General features: G+C 47.7%; 1 protein-coding gene across 2 annotated transcripts in view; it reads left to right on the top strand.

The window, feature by feature from the left end:
* MINDY4 (MINDY lysine 48 deubiquitinase 4) overlaps positions 1 to 14102 on the top strand; it is a 95820-nt gene extending 81718 nt beyond the window's left edge. The window contains exons 17-18 of one of the 2 annotated variants that reach the window (XM_080974064.1): positions 2845 to 2917; positions 11281 to 14102. In XM_080974064.1, coding sequence (XP_080830190.1) covers positions 2845 to 2917; positions 11281 to 11338 — 131 coding nt within the window. In that variant the 3' untranslated portion in view covers positions 11339 to 14102. Of the gene's footprint in view, positions 1 to 2844; positions 2918 to 9874; positions 10083 to 11280 lie in introns of those variants that run through there. The other variant, XM_080974065.1, reaches the window with a different exon arrangement.
* Positions 14103 to 15510: the final 1408 nt, after the last annotated feature.

Raw genomic sequence — 15510 nt, 5'->3', positions numbered from 1 at the left:
TCTTCCCACATTGCATTGCTCAGTCTCACTGTCTTGAAATTTGCAAAATCCTATTTCTGGATCACCATTCAAAACAGATGCAATTTCATGGTGGCATCCATCAACTCTCCTTATTTACCATCCCAGACTCCTTAAACTTTGGGTCCCGGCATGTGGTTGACTACAACTCCCATCATCCCCAGCCCAGTGGTCATGGATGATGGGAATTGTAGTCCGTAGCTTGAGAAAAGCTGCTTCCTGTTGACTTCCTGCAGCTGTGGTTCATGTACTAAGTTTCACTTTAGACGCCTTCATAACTCTGGCTTTTTTTACATTTTTCACCCCCAGCCTGCTGCCAGGGTACCTGCAAGGCTCAAACTTTTCCAGCCCTTTCCTTGTTCTTCGGCGTATTGTCGCGTCGCAGTTTGAACGGAGGAAAACTCTTTGCTTTCATTCCAAATGCACCCACGCGTCTAACCATCCTGGCAACCGCGGCTGCCAGTAGCTCCAGAGCTGTGGGCTTCTATTCATAGAGGAATGGCAGGGGAGAGAGGCAGTGGGTGTTGTGAAACAGAGAGATGTCGTTTAGCCGACGGGGAAATGAAGCCGCAGGGGAGTGGAATTTGGTGCTGAGCTCTGAAATTCTCCCCCACCTCCCTTCTGGTTTCCAAAAGCATTTGACCCCCCCAGGGCTGGGCCCTGCCTGCCTCTTTCTCCCTTTATCATATTGCCAGAAGTGGCCCGAATTTAGGACCCAAATAGATGGCGCTTCAGTTTCGTGGCTGGCAGAACCCTCTGGCTTTTATTTTAAAAAGTCCCAGTTCCCTGCCTGGCCGGAGGGTGCGATACTTTTCCGTACTGCAACCACACAGGGAGGGGATGCTTAACCCTTCCCTCCCCAGCCATGATCCTGATAAAAATCCACCCACCCTTTGCACAACAATTACCATGATGAATCTTTAAGTGGTATTTTAATCAATTGTTTTTATACCTGGTGTTAGCCACCCTGAGCCCGGTCTTGGCTGGGGAGGGCGGGGTATAAATAAATTATGATTATTATTATTAACATTTGCATATGTCCCCAAAATGTTGGGCTACAGCACTTTCAGGAAAACTGACCAAGGAAGTTAAAGCTCCACCTGGAAAAAGAGAGAAGGATTTTAAAGAGACAGAATGCTTTAGCCTGGCTGGGATAAGTCTTTGAATTCTGAAGCTGCCACTTGCTTACCTGGGTGATGGAGAGATGTTTATGTCTAGAAACCTCTGCCTTGATAGCTCAGTCGGTAGAGCATGAGACTCTGAATCATAGGGTTGCGGGTTCAAGTCCCGGGTTGGGCAAAAGATGCCTGCATTTCAGGGGTCGCAGTTGCTGCTCTGCTTGCTTTTGCCTCTGGTCACGCTCAACAAAGGCGCCCCCAAAATGTTGCCCCCAAGGCCCATGTCCTGCAGAGGGGGGGGTGAATCCCACCCCTGCTTTTTCTACACCCAGTTCCTCTGTCAAAGGGACAATCAGATTTCTCCAGCCCGAAGATAGGAAAGGGGAAATTCCTTTTAGAACACAGCAACAGGGCCAGATTCAGACATGCTGGAACCAAGTACTTTTCAAAAAACACACACAGAGTTCTTTTTGTTGGAGATAATTCAGGTGGAAATTCCCAGGTGTCAAAAAAGGTTGTATATGTATGCCACTAAAAGGGACACGGGTGGCGCTGTGGGTTAAACCACAGAGCCTAGGACTTGCCGATCAGAAGGTCGGCGGTTCAAATCCCTGTGACAGGGTGAGCTCCCGTTGCTCGGTCCCTGCTCCTGCCAACCTAGCAGTTCGAAAGCACATCAAAGTGCAAGTAGATAAATAGGCGGGAAGGTAAACGGCGTTTCTGTGCGCTTCTCTGGTTTGCTAGAAGCGGCTTAGTCATGCTGGCCACATGACCCGGAAGCTGTACGCCGGCTCCCTCGGCCAATAAAGCGAGATGAACGCCGCAACACCAGAGTTGGTCACGACTGGACCTAATAGTCATGGGTCCCCTTTACCCCCCTATGTATGCCACTACTGCGACCCATGTTTTGTTAGCCCAAAAATGGAAAACGAACGAGGTCCCAGCTAAAGAGGGTTGGCAACTTAAACTGATGGAATATGTGCAACTTGCAGACCTAACATATAGAATAAGAGAACAAGAAGAACAAGAATAAAGGAAATTGAAACATGTTTATTTATTATATGGGGGAAATTGTGTACACTTGAAAACGTCGGCAGCATTAAGATAAATTCAACAGTGTAAACAAGTTTTGATGGATGTAATAATGGAATACGGAATGGTTTTGTTTATGTAAAATATGAAGGGATTTATGATATGCAAAATGAACCATGGAAAGAGAAGAAGAGAAGTCACTGACATTTTAAGGTTGTTTAAATGAATATTCCAAATTGTAAAACAGAAAATTTAATAAAAATTATACCAAAAAAAAAAAAAAAAGACATGCTGGAATCCCAAGCCAAGTCAAGTTTAAGAGGCCCCATAGCACCACCAGGAAAATGTGCATTATTCTAACGAAACGACAATGGAAATAGAAACAAGAAAGCGATAAATTTGCACATATCCTGGTGCACAGGCAAGGATGCAACCAAAAAAATCAGCAGCCTAAGTAAGATGAGACTGAAGGATGATTTGGGTCAGCCTTTCTTCAGGTTAAGACTGGGTGTGGTCTTGACCAAAACACTGGGCCTAAAGAAATTTTGCTGTAAAGCAAAAGACTTATTTCTGCACAGGTATCCAAACATAATATAACAAAGTAATCGTGCAGCCGTTAAGTATGCTTGATCCACTCACATGCAACATTAATGGATGCCTGATTTCCCCCCTGTAGATACCTCACAGCCTTACATCGAAGGAAAGGATAATGACCTCATCCCACCACTGGAACACTGCATTCGGACCAAGTAGGTGAAATACAGCATTAGGGAAGGGAGAGCCAACGTGGTGTAGTGATTAAGAGTGGTAGATTCGTAATCTGGTGCACCGGGTTTGCTTCCCCGCTCCTCCACATGCAGCTGCTGGGTGATCTTGGGCTAGTCACACTTCTCTGAAGTCTCTCAGCCTCACTCACCTCACAGAGTGTTTGTTGTGGGGGAGGAAGGGAAAGGAGATTGTTAGCCGCTTTGAGACTCCTTAAGGGGAGTGAAAGGTGGGATATCAAATCCAAACTCTTCTTAATCATCTTCTCTTCCACTTACCAGAATTATTTTGTCATGTTCATATTTTTTCAAGCAAGTTGCATGTCTTCAGTGCCAGATACATGCTTGCAGCCAATTAGTCCCTTTGGTAGGACTTCATAGTCAGATGGTAGTTGGGAAGCCTTGCAGGCCGAAAATGCAGGTGGCATCTCTCAGTTCTGTGTCTCCCAACAATGCCGGCTAAATTGCACACTGCTTAGCAAAAGGCGTTATCTGCAGCCTATGTGCGATTTTCAGAGAACGTGAGGAGTCTTTTCAGCTGCCATTAAAGCCTTTGTTCAAACATCACAACCTGTTTTGTTGCTAATACACCTGCCTAATTGTCCCCCTCCTCCCTTAGACTCTCTTTTCCTTACACTTTTATAATTTCCAGGTGGTGGATTTTCAGAAGGTTAGATAAAATAACTGTCGTCTGCAAACACACACTTTTGTTTATGTATTTATCTTTGTCCTGCTGGAATCTCTGTTCAAACAGATTCAAGGGTTTTTTAAATGCTTCAAAAACCTGGCTAACTTGTTTGGCCAGAGATAATGCGACCAGAGGGACGCGGGTGGCGCTGTGGGTTAAACCACAGAGCCTAGGACTTGCCGATCAGAAGGTTGGCGGTTCGAATCCCCACGACGGGGAGCTCCCGTTGCTCAGTCCCTGCTCCTGCCAACCTAGCAGTTCGAAAGCACATCAAAGTGCAAGTAGATAAATAGGTACCGCCCCGGCGGGAAGGTAAACAGTGTTTCTGTGCGCTGCTCTGGTTTGCCAGAAGCGGCTTAGTCATGCTGGGCACATGACCCGGAAGCTGTACGCCGGCTCCCTTAGCCAATAAAGCGAGATGAGCGCCGCAACCCGAGAGTCGGTCACGACTGGACCTAATGGTCAGGGGGCTCTTTACCTTTACCTTTACCTTTACCTTTAATGCGACCAGCAGCCAATTGGGGTTCCTCTTCAGAACATCCGAAAACTTATCTGATATGTTACCCAAATATTCAGCCTTCACAGTTCATGTGCAGATGACACACCAACTCTCTCCACTCCTCTACAAGGGACTATTTTTCTCTTGGCAGGGCTCCTGTGCTTTTAACAGTTGCATGACAGCCAGAAATTCAACAGGCACTGTTTTTCCTCCAGCATGGATCTGATGGCAATGGGGGAATCCTTGCGCAATGAATGTTTTACGTGGTCCTTCCATGGAGGGTTGGGACACGGGTGGCACTGTGGGTTAAACCACAGAGCCTAGGGCTTGCCGATCAGAAGGTCAGCAGTTCGAATCCCCGTGATGGGGTGAGCTCCCGTTGCTTGGTCCCTGCTCCTGCCAACCTAGCAATTCGAAAGCACAAAGTGCAAGTAGATAAATAGGTACCGCTCCGGTGGGAAGGTAAACGGCGTTTCCGTGTGCTGCTCTGGTTCGCCAGAAGTGGCTTAGTCATGCTGGCCACATGACCCGGAAGCTGTACCCCAGCTCCCTCGGCCAGTAAAGCAAGATGAGCGCCGCAACCCCAGAGTCGTCCGTGACTGGACCTAACAGTCAGGGGTCCCTTTACCTTTACCTTACCCATGGAGGATTAACAAAACATTTTGTTATTTTGTGTGAATTCATAAATGGTGTGATGTTGTCATTTTTATGGGTGGCATTCCATGCTAGTCCTACTCTGATGTGTGACTAATTTAGTAAAGGGGCCCCGGACCATTAGGTCCAGTCGTGACCGACTCTGGGGTTGTGTCGCAGGGATTCGAACTGCCAACCTTCTGATTGGCAAGTCCTAGGCTCTGTGGTTTAACCCACAGCGCCACCCGCGTCCCTTTTGACTAATTTAGTAGGCCTGACTATTTAGGCTCATTGATTTCAGTGGATTTGGTATACCCTATGTTTTTAAATGTGTTGCAAATCCCTAAGAGCAAACCCTACTGCTGGGGTGTCTCCTGTCGTCCTCCTCTGACATGTATGAAATGAAAATCTGGGAGACACAACCCACACCCCTTCCTCGTGCTGCTTCCAGCCTCAGACTGTATTGCAACTCCCATCACCTGTGCGAGAAGCTCAGTTCTGATCCGAGAGACGAAAGGAATGTGCCTTTCTGGAGTTTCCCCCCCGGAATGTCATGTGGCCGTAATGTATTCCATCGCCCCAAGGAATAAAAAAGAGAGGGAGAGAGAGGCTCATATCACGCTCCTGATCCTCCTGTTGTTTACTGTCTCCAGCAAGAGGAAATAACTTCTGTTAGCTCTGCCGAAGGGTAGGCTGCAACTTTGATCTCGCCGTGATCTCTAAGGCAGCCGTCTTATTTTGTTAACTCCTGAGGCCTGCCTCTCCTGGAATTCCCTTGGCTTGGATGCATATCTCTGGAATGCAAAGGTTCTAGTCCAGCCCCCTTGCAATGGAGGCATCTTTTGCTCAACGTGGGGCTAAGAGTCTCATGCACTACCGACGGAGATATCCCAAGGCAGCCTCCCCACAACCTGGTACCCTCCAGAGGTTGTCAGACTACAACTCCCACCTGTCAGTACGCCTTTCAACCGATGTCAGCGACTGGGCTCAACAACTGGTTCTGCTTTGACCGGGCTAGGCCACTGGAGCACTTTCAGAGACCTTCCAATTCTGGAAAGCAGGTCCCAGTGTACTGGACCCACAACTGTGCATTGTGAGCACCAGACTCGTGCAAAGTATAAATAACGCGGAAGCTAGCTGTGAAGCATAACTGCTTTTCTTTCTAATAGCTACTACAAACTAAAGAACTACAAACTAAAGAACAATCTCTTTCATTGTGGCAGGGAGTTCCAGAGGTGCCACAATGAAAGAGATTGGCTCCTCACACAAGTGCAGCATAAGGCCCCTTAGGTTCAAAGTTTCCAAGTCGGCATATATATAGCTAGAGATGTGAATCTGTGCCACCACTGTTCCATCTTAGTCAAGGTCTGTACAGACAAAATCAGAAGATTGTTGTTGTCGTTTAGTCGTTTAGTCGTGTCCGACTCTTCGTGACCTCATGGACCAGAGCACGCCGGGCACTCCTGTCTTCCACTGCCTCCCGCAGTTTGGTCAAACTCGTGCTGGTAGCTTCGAGAACACTATCCAACCATCTCGTCCTCTGTCATCCCCTTCTCCTTGTGCCCTCAATCTTTCCCAGCATCAGGGTCTTTTCCAGGGAGTCTTCTCATGAGGTGGCCAAAGTCTTGAGCCTCAGCTTCAGGATCTGTCCTTCCAGTGAGCACTCAGGGCTGATTTCCTTCAGAATGGAAAGGCTTGATCTTCTTGCAGTCCATGCGACTCTCAAGAGTCTCCTCCAGCACCATAATTCAAAAGCATCAATTCTTCAGCGATCAGCCTTCTTTATGGTCCAGCTCTCACTTCCATGCATCACTACTGGGAAAACCATAGCTTTAACTATACAGACCTTTGTTGGCAAGGTGATGTCTCTGCTTTTTAAGATGCTGTCTAGGTTGTCTATCAGAAGATAGGTTCAGGATAATCGTCTGACCCTACAAATACGTAGTGGAAATCAAAGAAGTCATACGATTCCTTCATCCCGTTTATTTGCACATTCAAAACAACTTATGAAGAAGCAAAAACCAAGCAAACACGCAAGGCAAAACCTGCATGATCTGCAACAGGGTTTCCCAAACTTGAGTCGCCAGCTGTTTTTGGACTACAACTCCCATCATCCCTAGCTATCAGGACCAGCGGCTGTGGATGATGGGAATTGTAGTCCCAAAACAGTGGGAGACCCAAGTTTCTACCACATCTGTGTGCGGAGTTACAGTGGGAAGAACAGAGACCCGGAGAGGCCTCTGTGTCTTTTAAAAAACAGATACGTGTTTGGAGGACATAAAAGAAGTTAAACAATTTGTGCTGTTGCCATTCCCGGACTGACTCCCGAGTCAATTAAGGCGGCTAACCTGCGCTGTTACAAAAGCTTTTAGAAGCGAGAATTGACTCTCCATTGAACTCCCAAGTGTATTTCAACGATTCTGGCTCCTCGCTGGAGCTCCTTTGAAGTCATAGCCATAAATAAACACGACTGTCAAAATACTCCTTAAGAGAACAATCGGTTGAGGCTGATTCAAGCCTCGGAGTATTTTTGTGAAGGCCACTGGCAGGAAGCGTTTGCTGATGAGCTCCCATTGTAATGGCGGTTCATGTGACATCGTTGGGCCGAAGCTCTCCTCCTGAGAGGGTTTGCCCGCCTCATTCAGTCGCAGAATCTTAATTCTCAACTCAGGAACAACAGTTCCGTTTTGTAAGGCGAGTGAGAGGCAACAGGATGGTAGCAGGGCGTGGAAAAAGAGAAGTTTTTTTCCCTCCCTCTCTCATGAAACTAGAATTTGTAGACATCTAGCAAGGCCAAATTAAGTCCTTTAGAGGTCCTAAGTCATGGGTAGGCAACCTAAGGCCCGGGAGCCGGATCTGGCCCAATCGCCTTCTAAATCCGGCCCATTGACAGTCCGGGAATCAACATGTTTTTACATGAGTGGAATGTGTCCTTTTGTTTCAAATGCATCTCTGGGTTATTTGTGGGTCCTGCCTGATGTTTTTACATGAGTAGAATGTGTCCTTTTATTTAAAATGCATCTCTGGGTTATTTGTGGGGCATAGGAATTTGTTCTCTCCCCCCCCCCCATATAGTCCGGCCCCCCACAAGGTCTGAGGGACAGTGGACTGGCCCCCTGCTGAAAAAGTTTGCCGACCCCTGTCCTAAGTGCTTAAAAGATTTTGGTGCCCCTGTATATATCTGATTCGAAATATAAACAACAATAAAGCTTAAAATAAAATTTGATTTTTCGAAATGAAACGAAACCTACAGTAAGAGGGGAAATAATGCTCATTTTGGTGTATTTGTATAAAATAACGTTTATTTTTGTTCAGCTGCGCCATTATTTTTGTTCAGCTGAGATTCTTGTATTTTCAGGGGGTTGGACTAGATGACCCTTGGTGTCCCTTCCAGCCCCACAACTCTGTGATACAGTCCATGGTAAATCCGGCAATGGGAAAATATCTGGGGTGCCGCCCTTCCTTCAATGCCCTGAGCACGTGCTTGTTTTGCTTAAAATGGCGATTCTAGCCCTGACGTCCAGGGAAGCTGAAGGCTGGACATTCGGGGCAGACAAAAATAAAGTACTTCTGGACGCAGCACTTTGTTAAACTGTGGAACTCACATCCACAGGAGGCAGTGATGGACAGCAACTTAGATGGCTTTGAAAGAAGACTGGCTGAGCTCACAGAGGAGGAGAGGGCTGTTGACGGATGCCAACCATGATGGCTATGCTCTGGCATCATAGATTCGTGGAATTGTAGAGTTGGAAGGTACCCCAAGAGTCATCTAGTCTAACCCCCTGCAATGCAGGAATCTCAGCTAAAGCATCCATAAAGGTCCATAAATAGCAACGCCCTAGAGGTCCCGGGCCCTAAGGAAGTCAGATTAGCCTCATCCAGAGCCAGGGCCTTTTCAACACTGGCTCCGGCCTGGTGGAACGCTCTGCCTCATGAGACCAGGGCCCTGCAGGATCTGATTTCTTTCCGCAGGGCCTGTAAGACAGAGTTGTTCCGCCTGGCCTTTGGCTTGGAATCAACGTGATCCCTTCCCCCTCTTTCCTTTTTCCTTTCTCCTTCTGTGATGGAACTCCTATTTGGGGATTTCCCTGGCTTTTTTTCTGGCCCACGTAGGACCAGCCTGGATAGTTGGCCTTGGTGAAGACTTGACGTTTTCATCCCCCCAAAAGTTTTTGATTTGAGTTTCCACTGAAATGAGGCTGCATTTTAATGTTGTACTTTAACCTTGTTTTTAAGTTGTATTTTAATCCATTGTTTTTATACCTGGTGTTAGCTGCCCTGAGCCTGGTCTTGGCTGGGGAGGGTGGGGTATAAATAAACTATTATTATTATTATTATTATTATTATTATTATTATTATTATTATATCTCTGCTTCAAAACCTCAAAGGGAGGAGAGCCAGAGGCAAGTCATGCTTCTGAATACCAGTTGCTGGAAGCCCCAGGAGGGGCTTTTGTGCTCCGATCCTGCTTGCATTGCACATCTCCTCAGCATTTGGTTGTCCCGTGTGAGAACAGCATATTGGACTAGATGGACCTTTGTCCTGATCCTGCATGTTGTTTTTCACGGTCAGCTGTTAATTTCTCCTTCAACCGGTCCTCACCAGTCTTGTGGTAATTCCACCTTTGTTGTAGTTTTTTAGTCGTTTAGTCGTGTTCGACTCTTTGTGACCCCATGAACCAGAGCACGCCAGGAACTCCTGTCTTCCACTGCCTCCCGCAGTTTGGTCAAACTCATGCTGGTAGCTTCGAGAAGACTATCCAACCATCTCGTCCTCTGTTGTCCCTTTCTCCTTGTGCCCTCCATCTTTCCCAACATCAGGGTCTTTTCCAGGGAGTCCTCTCTTCTCATGAGGTGGCCAAAGTCTTGGAGCCTCAACTTCAGGATCCATCCTTCCAGTGAGCACTCAGGGCTGATTTCCTTAAGAATGGATAGGTTTGTTTTTCTTGCAGTCCATGCGACTCTCAAGAGTCTCCTCCAACACCATAATTCAAAAGCATCAATTCTTCAGCAATCAGCCTTCTTTATGGTCCAGCTTTCACTTCCATACATCACTACTGGGAAAACCATAGCTTATTCCACCTTAAAACCCATCAAAGTAAACAATTCTGCTTTGCCTTTAGGTGGAAAGGCGCCGTCGTCGATTGGAACGGCACAGAACCCATCCTGTGATGACTGTGGCCCGCAGCGACTGAAAACCAGCCTGTTCCCACAGCGATAGGAAACCACGGAAGGTGCCGTGCCTGCTTCCATCGCATGCGACGAGGCCGAAGGACGTTTCAGGATTCCATCTGGCGCACCGCGCGCTCCTCCTCCCATTGTTGTAAACAAGCGGCCGTGCGCACACGCGCATCTGGGCCTGCGCTGCGTGCCGCGTGTGAAAATGGAGAGCCAACCTTGACAGCCAAAACAAGCTGCGGGGAGAGAGCAGTAAATCTGTCAACATCTACTCAAGTTCCGTTTCTGAATCCAATCCACGTCCTGCGATTGTATCTGCTTCTAAACAACGCCGACTGCGCCCACAGTTGGCTGTTTTTCACTGTCTCCGTTCTAAATCAAGGAAACCGGAGTGCACAAACACACAAAAACTGTTCTTCCTAATAGTGTGATCAAGCATTAGGCTAACTTAGTGGCTCCCCAAACACTCTGGACCAAAGGGTATCACTGCCAACGCTTACTATTATTTTCCCTCTTTTTTTCTTCCCCTTTTGTTGGTCCTTTGACTCCTGGCTACCGAGAGACCCAAGTCAAGAGCAGGCATAGGCAAACTCGGCCCTCCAGATGTTTTGGGACTACAACACCCATTGTCCCTGACCACTGGTCCTGTTAGCTTGGGATGATGGAGTTGTAATCCCAAAACATCTGGAGGGCCGAGTTTGCCTATGCCTGGTCAAGAGCATTGGTCCTCCCTTAATTCCGCCAAGGAAGGCCTCAGTGGGCCCATTTGGAATGCCGAGAAAGTGCCGTGGGTGCCTGTCACAAAATGGCAGCCGTTGGGTGGGAGGTGACATAGCACAAAATGGCCGCTGCGGTGGTGTCGCGTAATGGCTGCCACTTCTTAGAGAGATGAATACGAAACAGGGTCACAAAATGGCAGGGGCCTACCCCACCGCCAGCCAGCCATCCCATCAATAGGGAAGAAGACGCCACACAGGGTGGGCATCCAATCCTGGCACCCAGTGAAATGTCATGTTTTAAGGGGGCATGTCCAGTGTAGAGGAGGCTGAGCCAGCACACACGGGAGCTGAGGTCAAAGAGAATTTTTGAGGTGATATTAATGGAGACCTTTATGGAGGTACTGGTGGGTATACTGGTGCCTGCACTAAGGGACACCTTATCTAAGCCGCAAAATATTGTTGGACAATGAGAACTATCCCGTTGTAATTCTTAAGCATTAAAGGCCGCCCACTGCAAGCCAGGTCACAATACATCGTCGTGATCTGCATCTAAGTGTGCTTTTGAAACAATCTAGATATTAGAATCATGACGGCTGGCTTGCCAAAACATCAGATTTTATGGTCTTTTTAAGGAGCTGCCGGGACTTGAACTGCGAGTATCCCCACAGCCTATCCGTTCAACTTCCCTAGTCCTGCGGATTTATCCACCAGCCAAACCAAACTGGTGCAGCGAAGACGACTGAGTTGCAAAAATTGAACAAAAGCTTTATCGAGGACGCACCCACAGTGCGTCCCCGCCCCTGCCCAGACTTCGCAGAAGCAGATAAAAAATAGGTGAAAATAAAGGTTTCTTACTCTTCCAAAGGCACTATATTCCACTAGGGGAGGTAGCTAGATTGCCAGCCCCAATCTTGGTGGTTAACCAGCAATGCAACAAAGCAAGTCCCCTGTAGAAATTCCACCGGGATCCACGTCAAGAGAGTCACCCAAGCTTCTCTAGCCATCCCTTTTTATGCCATTGCTTGTGCCCCTTTGTCAATCCCTGATTGGCTCTCTAACATTTACCTCCGGGTCTCAGGCACAGCTTCTGTCTGTTAGTCAGAAGCTCCAGGAAGTACCAAGATCAGGCACCCTCAACCTTCGGCCCTCCAGATGTTTTGGACTACAATTCCCATCATCCCTGACCACTGGTCCTGTTAGCTAGGGATCATGGGAGTTGTAGGCAAAAACATCTGGAGGGCCTCAGGTTGGGGATGCCTGACCTAGATAGTTATTTGGGTACTTCCTGTGTCAAGGTTCACGTAGTATTCATCAGTGTGCAGAGTGGCCTAAACGCTAACTGGCCCTTTGTTTCCTATTTTTGCTCCAGCCCAGGAGTGGGGAACCCCTGGTCCTGGGGGCAAATGTGGCCTGCCAGCTCTCTATCTCTGGCCCTTAGGATTCCTCCCCCAGCCCAAACAGGGCACACCCCTCACCGACCCTGCTCTGCACCTTAAGTGCTTTTGCCTGGCTGGAATCTGCCCCTTGTTTGCCTGGATGGAGGGAGAGCTGTGTACAGATACCTCTGACTTGTGCAGCTGGAATGTAGCCTATAATAACAAAAGTTAAGAGTCCCGTCCATTGGCCCTTGTACCATTGGCCCTTCAGCCTCTTGGGCTGAAAATGGTTCCCACCACCACTGTCCTACCCTAACCGCAAGCTATATTTCCTGCTGCACTGCAACCAGTTTTATTATTTAAAAAAATGACAACCGCAACACCTCTTTCCACCTTTTCCACCACCTAAGGAGGCAGGGTCACATTACTGACGCAGATTTATTGGCATCTGTTGGGGAGAGCCAAAGTGATACGTCTTCCATCTGTTGATGGACTCCAGCTCCCATCATCCCTGATCGCTGTCCATGGTGATCGGGGACGATGGGGACTGTTGTTAAACAAAACAGAGGGCACTGCTTTGGCTACCCGGTTAATGTTTTGCCAGGGTTCTGAGCTCTGGGACTGGGTCACTCCCATGTAAGGGTAATAATAATAGTTTATAACTTATAACCTGTCCGTCTGGCTGGGTTGCCACTTTGGGCAGCTAGGGGACATCTGAGTCCCTCCAGATCAGGGATAGGCAAACTCCGGCCCTCCAGATGTTTGGGACTACAACTCTCATCATCCCTAGCTAACAGGACCAGTGGTCAGGGATGATGGGAATTGTAGTCCCAAGCATCTGGAGGGCTGGGGTTTGCCTATGCCTGCTCCAGATATTGCTCAAATGCATCTCCCATCACCCCTGGCCATTGAACCAAGGTCTGATGGGAGTCAGGAGTCCAGTAGCATCCACAGAGCACGATGGTGGCTATCCCAGTACAGTCATACCTCGGGTTACAGATGCTTCAGGCTGCGTTTTTTCGAGTTACGGACCCGCCAAAACCTGGAAGTACCGCAACGGGTTACTTCCGGGTTTCAGGGGTCGCGTTTGCGCAGAAGTGCTAAATCGCGCTTTGCGCATGCACAGAAGCACTGAATCGCAACCCGCACGTGTGCAGACGCGCCGCTGCGGGTTGCGAATGTGCATCCTGCGCAGATCACATTCACAACCCGACGTATGACTCTATAAATTGCTCCTTCAAGGCCTCGAATCCCTGCAGCAATTTCCGGCAACTGATCCCACCTTAAAGCTGTTGGGAGTTAGCATGTGATGCTCGGTCACAGTGCAGTTAAGGTTGAAGCTAGGCCACAGCGTTGTGAGTTTCCTTTGCCCAGCTGGCAAGCCGTAAGCAGTGTGGATTATGGGCAGGGAAACGCATCTCCAAGACAGTCCTGACTCACACAGGGCATTCCAGCAGACAATATGGCTGGGATTAAGGAGAGAATTTGCCCAGGGGAGGATGCTGATCTCCGTGGTGACCGAAACGTCTAGACTGGGTCTCCATCCCTAGAAGCGTTTCCAGTAATTCTATCAAATGCATTATCTAGGAATCTATCGGAAATAAAATGGCAAGAGGTGGGCGGTTTCTCTTGCGGCCTGTCAGTCTTCACTGGTGAGAAGAGCTTCGCCTTTTCCTGATGAGACGCTGCTGCTTCTAGTTGGAGCTTGGCATGAAATGTTCGTGGTCAACGTTGGGGCTGGATTCTGTTATTTCGGTGAAGTAGGTTTGGGGGTGGCAGCGGTTGGATGTGGGGAGAAGTCAAAGGACTGCAGGCAGGTTATCTTGTTCCCCGCTTGTGCCTTCGGTTTACCAGAAGTGAAATGTGCCTTTCAGCATATCTTTTGAGTTACACTTTTTCTATAATTTCCATTAAGCAAAGCAAATGCATACGATACTTAGCAGAAATGTTTTCAGCATAACATAGTAGTACGTGCCTTTGGCGATGCTCCTTGCAGCTCCAGATTTTATTTCTAAAGCAAAATATATTGTACTTAGTGGACATGCCATTTTGTAAATAAAAAAAGGCCCGAAGATTAACACTAGGCATCATTATTTATTTTCCCCACAGAAGCAGCAAACGAAGGAATTCAGGGTGGCTCTTGACTGTATTTGTAGCAGGAAAGAAGACTTTCTCTTTTTTTGAGGCCATTTGTAGAATTAACAAATGAATCATACCAAATATGTTCAAACTACTGTTAGGAAAGCATTTTCACACACCCTGGACTGCTCTTGCAAGTTCTCTTGTCATGGTTTCAAAACACATGAGATGCAGCCCGGGGGGCTGAGGAGAAAAATGTTTGAGCTGACAGGGAAGATAAGTGGGGAAGGGGTGATAAAATAAGATGCCTACTTCAGATGTGAAGGGGGAAAGATCTTTTGGCTAGTCCTGTCACAACAACTTTGTATCCCTTCTCCACCCCCACCCCCAAAAAGAAAAACTACGGCTGTTTTTTGAGGAACTGTGTGTGACAATAAATAACATTTAAAAATAGAATTGCTGCCAAATTCCACCCCAAGTGAGAGTTTTGGTGGGGCTGCCATGTGTCTAGGTCTTTCCTGACATGTCTGGGAATTGGCATAATGTCAGGGGAAACCTGGACATATGGCAAGTAGTGCTACTTTTTATTTTTTAAAAATGGGGGGAAAGCAAAGGACCGCCCCCCCAAAAAAACACCTCAACAACTTTGTCCATATCTTCACTATTGGAAACCCTGTTTTGGGGAGAGACTAGTAAAGTTTTTCAGCCGAGAGGGGCACAGACGCATTTCTAGCCTGCCGCGAAATTACACCTCCAGCAAACTTTGAAATGAACGCGGGGCTCTCGGTCTAGCGAAACATTTGACAATTTCACTGTGTGTTAAGCAACAGTAATTGCCGCTTCAATGTTTAATGTTAATTCCCTCTGTTTTCCAGTGCCAGTACTGGCCTTCCCTGCCTCTTGTGTGTTTCTGCATCTCTCCCAAACGCATTGGTCGCCCTCTGTAAATATATTTATATATAAACATATAGGCTTGCGTATGTCAATGTGAAACAAGCCCCCACTGACGTAACAAAACAAAGTGTTGTGTCCAACTAAGTTCTACCCAGAATAGAGCCATTAAAATGATGGCTCTAAGTTAGGCCACAAACACACCACATATTTGAAGCGCTTCAAACAGTTGTGGCTTCTGCCAAAGAATTCTGGGAGCTTTAGCTTGCGAAGGGCTCTGAGAGTAGTCGGGAGACGCCCTTTTCCCCTCACAGAATTACAGTTCCCAGAGTTCCCTAGGAAGAGGGACTATGCTACCACTCAGTGGATTTGTAACTGGCTGACTGACCGAACCCAAAGGGTGCTCATCAATGGTTACTCTTCATCCTGGAGAAGAGTGACTAGTGGGATGCCACAGGGTTCCGTCTTGGGCCCGGTCTTATTCAACATCTTTATCAACAACTTGGATGATGGACT

This window comes from Podarcis pityusensis (assembly GCF_964106645.2).
Source record: "Podarcis pityusensis genome assembly, chromosome: 12".
Lineage (NCBI taxonomy): Eukaryota > Metazoa > Chordata > Lepidosauria > Squamata > Lacertidae > Podarcis > Podarcis pityusensis.
The sequence above is the reverse complement of the archived record's forward strand: the minus strand, read 5'-3'. Positions and strand labels throughout refer to the sequence as shown.